The 13,288-nt window shown below is 40.7% G+C and overlaps 1 protein-coding gene across 1 annotated transcript; it reads left to right on the top strand.

Annotated features, from left to right (window-relative positions):
• Positions 1 to 4,970: 4,970 nt before the first annotated feature.
• Positions 4,971 to 13,148, top strand: CYS1 (cystin 1). The gene is given in 4 exon segments (XM_026674353.2): positions 4,971 to 5,110; positions 5,112 to 5,486; positions 11,176 to 11,222; positions 12,902 to 13,148. Coding segments are annotated over 4 exon segments (624 nt in total). The 5' UTR covers positions 4,971 to 5,005; the 3' UTR covers positions 12,999 to 13,148.
• The last annotated feature ends 140 nt before the right edge of the window (positions 13,149 to 13,288 follow it).

Genomic DNA, 13,288 nt, shown 5'->3' with positions numbered 1-13,288 from the left:
GTAATGGATGTTCTGTTATTTTTTTGTATCCACAAAGGAGCACATCACTGAATTTGATAAAAGAGGATTGTGGGGGTCTTAAACGTCTGCTGGAGCAATTATTTCTATAACTTTTGTTTGCATTTAATAGTGTAAACGCGCAGCTTTGTGCGGTTCCTAGCCACAAGAAAGAACAAGGGCAACAAGTCCAGTTAGATAAATACAATTCTTCCTAAATAACTTAAGAAAGGTGTAATTGTCATAGTGAATAACATTCATTCATATAATCTTTGAAACATTTTGCTGTACTCCAATACACTCTTTCTCTCTCTCCCTCTCCCTCCCTCCCTCCCCTCTGCAAGATACTGTGTAAATTCTATTAAGAAAGGGGTTAGTTATTCATTCCTGAATTTTGAGCTTCTGGATCCATTCCAGAGAGAACAAGTTGCTGCCTTAACTTGGCATTGATGAAAAAGATGAAGCAGATTTTGCAGCCTTTCTGTACCCCCCAAAAAAGGGGGGGGCTGGAGTATTTTGCTGCTAATCTCTGGGTAGTATGCTATTTAGAGAGGAATGTATCACACAAAGGGAATTACCCTCTGAATCCCTGAGATGCTTGAGCAATCACTGTGGAACAGGTTTATTCTTCCAGCCAAAAAAATAAAATGTATCAAGACCAACAAGAAGGGCAATATTCATAGCCTCAAGAACACATTTGCACATGACTAATGATGGGAAATGCATGAATGGAAACAAAAATTTACATGCAATTTTCATTGATCTGATTGATAATTTTTGGAGATTTTAATCAGCATTGTTCATTCTTTTCTAATTGCAAACTAAGTAATTAATCTCGGTTCTGTAGTTAATAGATGGCAAGTTTGTACTGTTGCAGTGAAGAAAGCAGTGGTTTTCGAGATACTGCTGAGCTAATAACAAAATATACATACCTAATAGATAAGATGCCATCAAAATAACATTGGGTTTCTTATGACATTATAATACAAATTTCACAAATGACATACTTTAATTTTACTTCATGACCTGACACAAGTAATAGCAGTAGCACTTACACTTATACAGTGTTCACTGCTTTATGGTGCTTTATAGCCCTCTCTAAGCAGTTTACAGAATCAGCATATTGACTCCAATCTGAGTCCTCATTTTACCGACCTCGGAAGGATGGCTGAGTCAACTTGTGCTGGTGAGAATCAAATTGCTGGCGGTAGGCAGAATTAGCCTGCAATACTGCATTTTAACCATTGCGATACCACAGTTCAATTGCACATTTTGTATCAATTGCACAACCATGTCATGATGCACATATTATCACCACCCCACTTGCTGCATTGTTGGCATAGCCTCATAATCTTCATCGCTATAGCTACCGTAAGCTGTAGTTCAACATTTGGACAGCCATCAATTTCCCATGCTGCAGTACAACATGCTATCTATTGATATAGCAGTTCCAAAAATATTTTATCAATATGAACATGCTCTGCACTACTGTACAAAGAAAAAAAATGTTCAAAGACAAGGATCTCCCATTGTTTCTAACTCTTGCATGACACCATTCACTATCTTAATTCTGGGATGGAACAAAATTGTTCGATTTATATCAGATTTCTGATGAAATATGCTATTAAACAACCCGGGCCTCATCATTTCAGAGATATTTCCTTACCTAAACGTAGAAAATAAATGATTAACAGAATTGGCAAAGGCATGATGAGACAGAAACAACCTCCAACTTCCTGCTGGTTTCACCATTGACTTTTACTGAGGAAAACTGGCAGGGAGTGTTGGAAATTACAATCCCATGACTATGACAGTGTTGAAGCAGCCACAACTTTGCCCAATATTGATCCCACTGGAGTCATGGATCCTGTATTTGGATTCAAGTTAGCTCATTTGAAGTATGTTGATTCAAAAAATGTTGTTCTGTGATGCACTGTTTCACCCATCTGAAGGTTATAAACAGACAAACTAAGATTGTACAGTAGAGTCTAGCAGAACTACCATAGTAGTACACAGATTCTCACTAGCCCCAACCCTTTGCAATGAATTAATAACAGGGTTGGAAGGAACCTTGGAGAGCTTCTAGTCCAAGCCCTGCTAAAAAAGACCCTATACCAAGGGTCCCCAAACTTGGCAACTTTAAGACTTGTGGATTTTAACTCTCAGAATTCTCCAGCCAGCTTTGCTATGATATGCTATGCTGGCTGGGGGATTCTGGGAGTTGAAGTCCACAAGTCTTAAAGTTGCCAAGTTTGGGGACCTCTGCCCTATACCATTCCAGACAAATGGTTATCCAACATTAGCTTGAAAGCTGCACACTGATTCAGTTATGTCTGGCATATTTAGCTATACATAGTCCAAGAATACCTAGATTTTAAAATATTTAGTTACTGCCCTCTTATTCTAACTACTCCCTTTAACAATTCTGGTGGGTGAGTGCCAATCCCCAAACAGGTTCACTGCAGTACCAGAGTAAGAGATTTTGACTATGCGAAAGAAAACGTAGTGATAAAAGGAGACAAAAAAATGATCCACAGAGTATCTCAGAGATACTTTTCTTCAAATGCCTTCACTGAGCAGGGCAGTGGACCTTATAGTTAAAATGACCCCTTCCAATTCTAGGATTCAAGGTGGCTGGGCTATTTATAAACCAAGTAGCCTCTCTCTGCACTGAAAGCCAGAGTTACAGTTTGAACACGGACCCAGGGGCCTATGAAGAATTGGTATTCTTAATTTGGGTAACACCTAACACATCTGGCATCTAAGACCCAGCACAAAATACAGGTAGTCCTAGGAAATCACAACCTTTCATTTAGTGACCATATGAAATTACACTGCACTGAAAAATGACTTAACGAACAGACCACAGACACCCCAATATTCCATACAAGCTTGTTTGAAAGTTACGACAACTGTGTTCCTATGGTCATCCACCCTTACGACCAACCCCAGGGTCACTGCAGCATCCCACCACCTGTCTCCATTCCCACCCTGCTGGGCCCTCACAGTGCTTGGGCCTGCTTCCCACATACCCATCACCCATTGCACTTTTGAAGCTTTCTGGACCTATGTTGGGGAAGGAGGGAAAGCTACATGTCCCTGGGCCACGCAGTGATGACCAGAGCATAAGCCATTTTGTCTCACCTGCTTGTGGGGCAGGGACAAAATGGCAGCCATCGGACAAACTGCTTAATTTTGCTGCCTTAATGAGGTCTGCCCAGCAGTGCAAGGGCTTCTGCATGTTGCAGAAAGCTTCTACAGTGCTGTTCAGACCTTAAGGCAGCAAAACAAAGCTGTTTGTTTCCCAGCCACACAGAGGCAACCGGAATACAGCCGCCACTTCCAGAATCATGCCATGTGGCCACCCAAAGAAACAATCCATTGCTTCACTCTGGAAGATCTTGGAGGTCTTCAAAAATAAGTGAGGATGAGGAGGGTGTTTGGCCTGGTAGGGAGGGAATCAGACCAAAGGGGAACCCGGTGGGAGTGGGAAAAGGCCTGTGGGGACCCAAAGGGCAGGAAACAGAACACAGGATGTTTTCAGGGATGGGGGAGACTGTGAGGGCCAGGGCAGGCAAGCCTAGGCTGTGCTAGGCCTCCAAGGGCTCCCCACCCCTAAGGCATCCCACGTTCTGCTTAACTATCTGCAAGTGTCATTAACAATGGGAAAAACAGGAATGGGGAGTCATTTGGTGAGACACTTCACCTAATGACTGTTGTGACATGGAAGGCTCCATTATGGTCATATCTCCAGGACTGCCTATACAAAGGAAGTCTCTTCTATTGGGACCAAGCCTATGCACTCTAGTCTCCCTTCTCAGATTTCCTAAGTGCAAAGAAAAGAATGGAAAATGTACAGTTGCCAAACTCATTTCAGACAAAAAAACACTTCTAATGGGACATGTCTACGTAAATAGCTATATGAGATCTATTTTTATCCAATCAGGTTATTAAAGCCAGAAACAACAGTGTTATTCCACAGCTGGTAAAAATCTGTCCAAATCCCCTTGGTGCTTCTGTTTTCCAGCTCTTTTTCCAAAAGCAGTGATTTTCCAGTGCTAATCTAACCTTTATTCTTTTTTCCTCCCCAGAAAAAAAAAATGCTGCAATTTGACATAGCTGTGTTCTGGAAATTCTCAACTATATTAAAAGTGAACAACAGTAAAGCAAATAGAAATCCCAGAAGCAAATTTTAATCTTTGGAATCCGCAATAATCGTGCAATTATATATTCCTCAAACATATCTCCCCTCCCAGATCTATAGTTTTCTTTGCTTGTAATAACAATCTTCTCATACTTAAAATATATTTTTGTTGTACTTTGCTCCACATCTAAACCCTGCTATTAAAATAAAAAAGCAACAGGCAGTCAAGGGGGAAGAGTTATTCAAAAGCACGTTTATTCCAAAGAATGCTCTAGTGAATGTAAATTGAGACACATACAATGGCTAGCTATCATTGTGCAATTACTTTGACAAATGTGGTTAAGATAACGAAAAGAGTTGACCAACTTTTAAAAACACAAACCAGCTGGATTCCTGAGCTGTTACTAAAAGAAAACATTTTGGTACTCTTGAGATATATGCTCTGTACCCCATCATCAAATTGCAAATCGGTTCATTTTTAAAACTTCCCACAATATTTATTGCAAAAGCCCGTTTATTTTGAATCCTTAGATACCCCCTTTGTTACTGCTTTTTACTATCAACAGTACAGCTAAATTAAGGCTAAGTAGGGCCGAAGTACAGCGTTTTGGCATTCCCTTCCCTATTTGAAATCTAGCCTCACTCTGAGGTTACACCCATGCACAGTTGTCCAAAGCCAAATGCTTGGGATTAAAAGGGGGGATAAGAAAATTAAATAAACTTAAGTACGTTTTTGTCCCTTTTTTAAAGCACTTTGCGGTGGGGAGCGGGGAGCGGCTGGAGATCTCGTGGGGGTGGACTTGGGGATTGAAACCCCAAGGAAAGTTCTTGGGACAAGCGGGAAAACAAGGAAAAGGAACGAGGATGGATCCCACCCTCTTGGGCCACCGCCCGCCAGGAAGCCGCAACAGTTGGGCTTTAGAATCAGAACCAAGCGGCTTCGAGCAGCTGCAACCGCACGGAAAGCCAAGGCGCTATGGGCACCGGCAGCAGCAGGGACGGCAGGGTGGGCACCTTCAGCCCGCCGCGGCACTGGCGGAGTCCCGGACCGGGCAACGCCAGGCACAGCGCCGCCTCTCGGCAGGGCCTGGCGGACGACGAAGAGGCGGCGTACGCCAGGGCTGCGGGCCGGAGTCCCCCTCTCCTCCCCTCGCTGCAGCTCGAGCAGCCCGACTCGGACTCGGAGCTCCTGGACCAGGTGCTGGAAGAGTGCGAGGAAAACGTTCCCCGACTCCTGCCCATCGCCGCGCCCCGGCGGTCTTCGTGCCGCGGCTCCGGAGATTGCTGCTCCCGCCCGGCAGAGGGCGGCGGTGAGGAGACCGGGGGGCAGCGAGAAGCGGCGGAGGTAAACGTGCTGGCCGAGCGGCGGGCGGGACGGGGGTAAAATATTTGTGTGCGGGGAAAAAAAAGCAGGAGAGGAGGATCGTTGGTTCTTCGCAACCGAGAGGTTGTGGCTCTTTTTTCCCTGCACTTCCAAGCGGAGGGATGTGTGTCTTTGTAGACTGGGCTAATGCAAGACCCAGCATCTTTCTGCGTTGGCTAGGCTGGCCGGGTTGCTGGAAAGTGTGGCTCAACATCTGGCGACCCTCAGATTTGTACAGGTAATCCTCGATTTACGACCACAATTGAGCCCCACGTTTCTGTTGTTATGGGAGACATTGACTGAGGGCGTTTTGCCCCATTTCCCGACCTTTCTTGCCATAGTTTTGAAGTGAATTGCTGCAATTGATTAGTTAGTAACCCGGTTGTTAAGTGAATCTGGCTTCCCCATTGACTTTGCTTGTCGCCAAAGGGGATCATGTGACCTTGGGACACAGCAAGGGTCATAAGTATGAGCCAATAGCCAAACATCTGAATTTTGATCACATGATCACGGGATGCTACAAAGGTTGTAACTCTGAAAAATGGCCATAAATCTATTTTTTTCAGTGTCATAGTAACTTTGAACAGTCATTAAACAAACTATTGTAAGTCAAAGACTACCTGTCTTTGATATAGTCACCAAACTCACGACTGGTGTTGTTGAACTCTTAGCTAGTTTCCCCATATTTAATTAAAACAGTCTCCCTGAGGGGGCACTCTAGTCACTTCATGGGCCTGTCCAAATTATTTTCTTGGCACCAATACCAAAATGGTTTGCTGTTACCTTCTAGAATGTTTTTTTCCAAGACACTAGCCTCTTTTGTAGTAGTTTCTAACCAAATCTCACTCCACTTAAGTTTTTGAGATCAGCAGGTACCTGTTGCAGCTAAACCTGATAGTTCTTTGAGATATTTCAAACTTCAACTCTGCTACAGTATTCTTGAATATAGCCACGCCATTTGAAGCTGATGAAAATTGAAATTTGCTAACACAAATTGAGGAAGACTAATCTGGCCTCCTACTGAGATTTATTGTGAGCATAACATGGATGAAAGGAATGGCCTGTGCTACATTTAGTTCCTCAAATAAAATAAAAAAATATAAATCAAACACAAAATCTGGTTGTTATATTATGTCCAAGCCTTTTGATCTAAAACAGACTTGAAACACAGGAAGTGGAAAACCAATTATCCGTGGCCACTATATTAACTTTTTTTAAAATTTGGGGAAAACATCCATGAATGTAAATCATTTAGATAAAATGTGTATTAAACTAATGAAATGAATTTATTTTACAAATAAAATAATTGCAAAGTAGAAAGTCTGTGTGTGATGCAAAAGTGATTTCTCATCTGAGGCACAATTTGGCCCCAGACTGGCTCAAACTATTGCTCTGAGTTTCTTGTTTATTCCAATTCCAAATTTGCTCAATTCTCCATTGGATTATCTCTTGGATAAGGCTGTGTTAAAAAGCCAGGATTCCAAGTATTGCTTGGAGGTACAGCTCCCAGCTTCATACCTTAGTAAAGCAAAGCCTTACAGGTCATCAGGAAAGCAGCAACACTAGAACAGAATTAGGTTCATGGCACCTGTTCACTCAAATTAGTATAAGCTTCATTCAGGAGTGAAGGTTTCCAGCCACATAATAGGGAGTTTGTAGTAGATTGCATAGTTCTCTCTAATATATTGTTGTGGGTTCTGAGTTGACAAGTTTGCACAATATAATTGACAAACTGATCGATCATAATTCCTTGTCACCCAATTTTGTCCTCATCAGCTTCCAAGAAGATCCTTAAACTCTCTGGAGCTTCCGAATGGGCTGTAGGCAGGAAAGGAAATTACCTCTTACTGGTGGAAGTTTCCATTGGTTATTGGAGCTTTGAGACACCACAAGGATACAATGCAATAGCAGTGTATACTGTATACTATAAAGCATAAATTCTACCCTGAGTGCTGTACAACTTAATTTATTTTCACACATCTTGCATACATAAGCCATTTTTTTCTCCCTAGACTAGACCAAAATTGGTTCAAAAAGCTAACTATTTAACTAGAACAGTTTAACTCCTGGGACTTTTTCTTTATGTGTAACAAAGAAAGGCTCACTCAAGCCAAGCTAGACTCTTGGGAACTACATGACTATGTCTATGTTGTTCTCATGGCAACAATATGGAAGTAATTTAATATCCTGAATATCTACAGTTATTCATATTTGTCATTTGGGAACATTTGGTGTCCTGAAAGAAAAAGGAAGAAAGAACCTAGTCAGAAACAATTCTGACTCATCACTGAGAGCTTATTAACTACGGTATTTATAAGTCTGTGTTTGCCTTTGGGATGTAATTAATACAAAAATTCCATGCTTTTGTTAGGGGAGATATTCCTGTGTCAAAGGGCTTCTTTGAGGCCTTTATTAATCAACCAAATGATGAAAATGACATTTGGATTCAGAAAACCAAACTAATATGCTTAATTTAGTTTCAGATTTTTGTTGGTGGAAAGAATCCTTGTTTTCTAATTTTAGCAAAGTCTTTATAAAGAAGTGCCCTCTTGTGGCTGCCTCCTTAATCAGTAATTGGTTCCATACTGTATTACTAAAATCTGGATTTCTTGTATGAACCTGATACTGTACTCCAGGAATGGTTTCCTTAAAACTTCTGGGGAAGTTTTAAGGAAAGCAATGCCTCAGTATTCCTAGGAGGTCACATTCCTACTGCAATGTGAGTTTAAAGCCCTATACACAAAGTTGGGTAAAACTGAGTATTGTTAACACAGGGGCCTATCCTTTGCCTCTGTCAATCGTTGCAATTCCTTGCCAAAATGCATTCCTCGTATTTGCAAATGGACCAGTTTTCACAGCTCTGTTAGTTAGTTCTTCCTTCCTTCCTACCTACCTACCCAGCCAGCCAGCCAGCCAGCTCTTGGCACATCATCATCCAGCAGGATATTTACTCTGCTGGCACTGATGGTGTTACCTAGTTTGGGTAATGAAATATCTGCCAGAAAACAAGCTCTGAGAGCACCAAGGACAACCCTGAGCTACAAATATTAATATCTGTTCTTTTATCAGGTGTAATTTGGTCCAAAGGGTAGGTCAGATTCCAAGGATGAGTCTTTCTCTTGCCTTCTCTGTACTAATTCCTTGGCTCTTACTTCTACTCACCATTTGAACACTTGATGGACTAAAGAAGGATGAAAGGAAGACATAAGGAGATGGCACCCAATCATAAATCTGTGTGTAGCCATTTTTAAAAATGTAAATGAATTAAATATAATTTAACCTGGCTCTTAAAAGTAACTGACCAACTCCAAGACAGATTCCAGGTCAGACAGATATAATTAGACATGCTTAGGGACATCCTATGACAGAAATAGCCTGTGAACCAGAGTCTGGTATTTACGTTATGTGCTGGAGATAATGGTAGGCCAACTTGACTTCTGGATTGCTAAGTATCTAAAATAGACTACGGCTAGCCTCATCTATTAGTGCACTAGGGAAAGTGATTATTCAGAGAAGCTGATCTTCTCTATCCTGTGGTCCTGTTTTTTTTTCTTTTCTCTGGCTGAAAACCAAGAAAGACAACTCCCCTGTGACCCAATCCCAAGAGATGGGTGTGTGGTGATGGATACCAGCTAGTGATCAGAGGGAAGGAGGTGAACCTATACTTTGAAACTCCTGAGCTGTGCTGTGGTTACATGCATCCTTGTCTCCATAGTAACAATAGTAGGTGACAATATGCTAGATCAAGGGTCTTCAAACTAGGCAAGTTTAAGACTTGTGGACTTCAACTCCCAGAATTCCTAAGCTAACATGACTGGAGGAGGAATTATGGGAGTTGAAGTCCACAAGTCTTAAAGCTGTCAAGTTTGAAGACCCTTGATCTAGCATATTGTCACCTACTATTGTTACTGTGGAGATTTTATGTATTTTGGAGGAGTAGAAGCACATTGTTTGAGGAAGGGGAACAATTTATAGTTTAAGGCACAAAGGTATTTACAAGTAGTTCTTAACTTACAGTTGTTTACCACTGGTGAGAAGTAACAACGGTACTGAAAAAAGTGCCCTGCAAACCATCCTCGTGGTCACATGATTGTGATTCAGCAACCAAATCAATGGTTTTTTAATGGCTGCATCCTGCAGTCAATTGATTGTGTTTTGTGACTTTCCCAGCCAGTTTTTGACAAGCAAAGTCAGTGGGGAAGCTGGCAGGGGAAGCCAGTGGTCAGTGGGGAAGCTGGAAAGTCACAAATCTCAGTCACATGATATCTTATTTATCAGCCATAGCAAAAAGGTCATAAAATTAGGTATGGTCATATGTTGCCACTTAACAATGAATTTGCCTGTCCCAAATGTTATTGTAATTCAAGGGCTACCTGTTATTACGCACTGGACACGAGAATAGGAGATTGCTTGCATGCTAAGGTGCCACTTTAAACTGTAGGTGAACAAATAGTCTGTGATAATGGCAGTATGAGTTGAAATTTAATACTATATACCAGCAGAAAATAGGACATTTTCTAAGAAAGCATTGATACAGACCACATGGAGTTTGTTTTGTTATTCAGCTTTTCCATTCATGTGTTAGAATTGTTACTTGTTTAATAAAAAGGTTCTATACTTGCAAGATTTTCAAACACAGATAGCAGAGATCTTCCTGGCCTACAGGAAAGAGAGGAAACTGAATGATTGACTGGACTTAAAGAGATGTTACACAGTTCAGTTCACGGTGCCCAAAATCCAGTCCTAAGATGTGGTACTGTCTCTCAAATATAGTTTAAAAGATGAGGTATTTTTAATTGTCCTTAAGGCCCCTTTCCCATTTGCATGCCCTGACAACATTATTTTTCTGCTGTGTCCCCACAACATCATTGCCTTGATCTGTTCCAAAACCAGCACTGAGAGACAAAATCTGCCCTTCACCTCAGCAATGTGGAAAAAAGTGCCAATAAGAAGACAAACCATACATGTGATTTTAAGTTTCTCACAGTAGGGTTGTTAGTATGATTGCTAATCTGATCTCTATGTGGGACATGAGCATTTAAGAAGTTTGATAAATAAATGAATAGCCCACATCATATTCTGTTTTCAAAGTTAGATGAACCTAATAACTTTGCTCAGTAAAGTAGACTCCGGTATATGTGTTAATCTAAACTGATTGGAGTAGCAGGAAGATTTAGATTAAGTTATGCCATTAGTGTATTTACCTTGGTCTGGAAACTGGTTAGGAGAACAGAGATGGCATCCCTGTCTCCGACTCTTGGCATGAGTGCACACATGAATATGTGTATGTTGCCATCCTCCCAACATACTTACTCTGCTGCTAATATTTTCATATGCTTAGGATTTTTATTGGCAAGGATGCATGTTCTTCAACTCAACAGTATTCTTCTAGCTTGTGTCTGTGTGAATCCCCTGCTCATTATCTTGTCTTAGAACTAGAAAAGCTAAATGTAAAATATATATTGTATACTGTATACAGTCATCAACTTTTCTAATCCCAGCAATCAGAATGTTTACATAGAGGAATATCAGAGTTACTCATCTTCCTTGTCAAAAATTAGTTTTGCTTTCAGAGATGTACTGTGTATCATTATGAGATTTACTAGCAGGTGTAAATCTGTGTTTCTTTGCCATAATTATCAAAGTGTTATTATGTTCATGTGTTTTTCAGGGTTTCTTAACAAGATCTACACCAGGGAGCAATAACTTTGCCAGTCAGTAAGTTATCGTGAATCAAATAACTGGGAGTGGACACACAGTGTACTCCTTTGCAGAAATGAAGAAGAGCTTTCATTCCCGTGCTTTCATCAGTTATTCAGCGTGGTTCAGTAATAATTTTCTTCACATTTTTCTACAAACATTTCTGTAGGAAATATTGTAGCAAGGAGGGTTTTTTTTTCTTTCAATGACAGCTTAACAAGATTAAATTGCTGTTTTCCTTATTATATCTCTCAGACCATCCATATGCTTATGGAAGAAAACTGATGGAGGGACTGAATTTAATCACAACATTGTTTTCTTAATTTAGATACAGAATGATTGAAGAAGATCACATGCATTGGCCATCCATTTGATTATAAATCTGCTATAGTTTAGATTTCTTTTAACATTCTTTTTCTTTTCATTCAGGAAGGAAACATTTTAGAATTGTTTCCTGAACATTGTTGGTACATTTCTTCTTTCATTTATGGGGATTCTAATTATAATCACAGTTTAAAGAAGCTTTTCCAATGTAGCATGACATTTCAATCTATTTATTCTTCCAGAATAATTATTCTGCTTTTGTCTTGGTCTCCTTACCAACTGGGTCCCTGTCCCCATTATGCTGTACATGTTGTTGATGACTGTAGTGTTTTGGATACTAGACAGAGAATGTGTAGGAGACACCAGAATAAAAACAAAGCTTTATTTAAAAAAAAAATTATGGAAAGACTACATTGAACAATTTTTACAGTGTGCCCCTGTGTACCCTAAACTTTCCAAGAATATCCCTCAGCTAGAAAAAGTCAGAGATTCTTGCCCTAGGCAAGTGATGGCAAAACTACAACGTGGGTGTCAAATGTGACATGCCACAATGTTTCGGGTGATACTCCAGCATTCACCAACACCCGACAACTATTCTCAAAAGCATGCCTCATTCTCTCACAATTTTCTGAGGCAATGAAGGCAATACAAAAAAGATATGTACTTTCACACAACCTGTGGGCCCTCCAGTAATAGTGCAAGAATAAGGTATGATTTTGCACTTTTGGAGGCTGCAGAGGACCTGGAAGAGAATTCTCCAAAGTCATTTCAAGAACATGGGACCTGGGTAGGCCTCGGGCCTGTCAATAGAAAGAGACCAACACTTGAAGGTGAGCAGCATGCAGATCCTGCAAAAAGTTGGGTTATGAGGGTAATCACATTGTTCCCCAAGGTTCATTTTGAATTGCAACAGTGGTGTTAGGACTAAAGTGAAGGCCTAGGCCTCTACTTCAGACCCAATGTAGCCCTACCATTGAATGCTGCTGTTCAGAGTGGCCTAGGTGGGGTGGGGTGAATATAGAAAATTGTTTTTCTTTTGTTCGGAGGTACAAGCAATGTCAGCAAAGTCAGGTTAGGCATTTTCTGAATTTTTGACAGATTGACCCCAAAAGATTTGCCATGACTGCCCTAGAACTGGCACACATTCCTGCTTTCATGGCCCCTTTCAAATCATATTGTTCTTCCATGTGATGAGTTCCATTTTGTTTAAAATTAAATGATGTCAACCTGTTCAAAAACACTGTGAGAATTAGGTACATAAGCTAATTAAAAGGGAAATTGGAAGATAAAATGTTGCTAGCTAAATTAGGCCTAATTTTAACTTGTTTTATTATTTTTGGTCCTGATTATTGCTTTCTCCCATAAATCTGCAGGTTGCCTCTCAATAAGCCAGAGAGACAGGCCAAGATATCTTACGACTGCTCTGAAGAGGAGCTGATGGCAACAATAGAGCAAGAGTACTGTCGCTGAAGCCACTCACAGCTATACCAATATGACCATAAAATTTACCTAGGGGCTAGGTTATAAAACTGTAGTGTTTCTGAGAAAAAGTCTACTAGCATGGCATGCTGAAAGACAACCCAGAACCCTGGCCAGAGAGATACAACTACAGGAAACTCTCTTATCTGAACATTTCCTATGGAGTCAAATGAGAATGTTCATTATGGAAAAGAAAAAAATTATACACAAATGTTCATCTTCACCTAAAGCTTGAGGTGTGAAGTAGTGAAAGAGCAATCATATGTCCACGTTTTAATGAA

Source organism: Notechis scutatus, chromosome 1, assembly GCF_049901735.1.
Source record: "Notechis scutatus isolate UNSWTSFEM ecotype Mainland chromosome 1, rNotScu1.2, whole genome shotgun sequence".
NCBI lineage: Eukaryota > Metazoa > Chordata > Lepidosauria > Squamata > Elapidae > Notechis > Notechis scutatus.
Note: the sequence above shows the minus strand (reverse complement) of the source record. Positions and strands in the feature narration are given on the sequence as shown.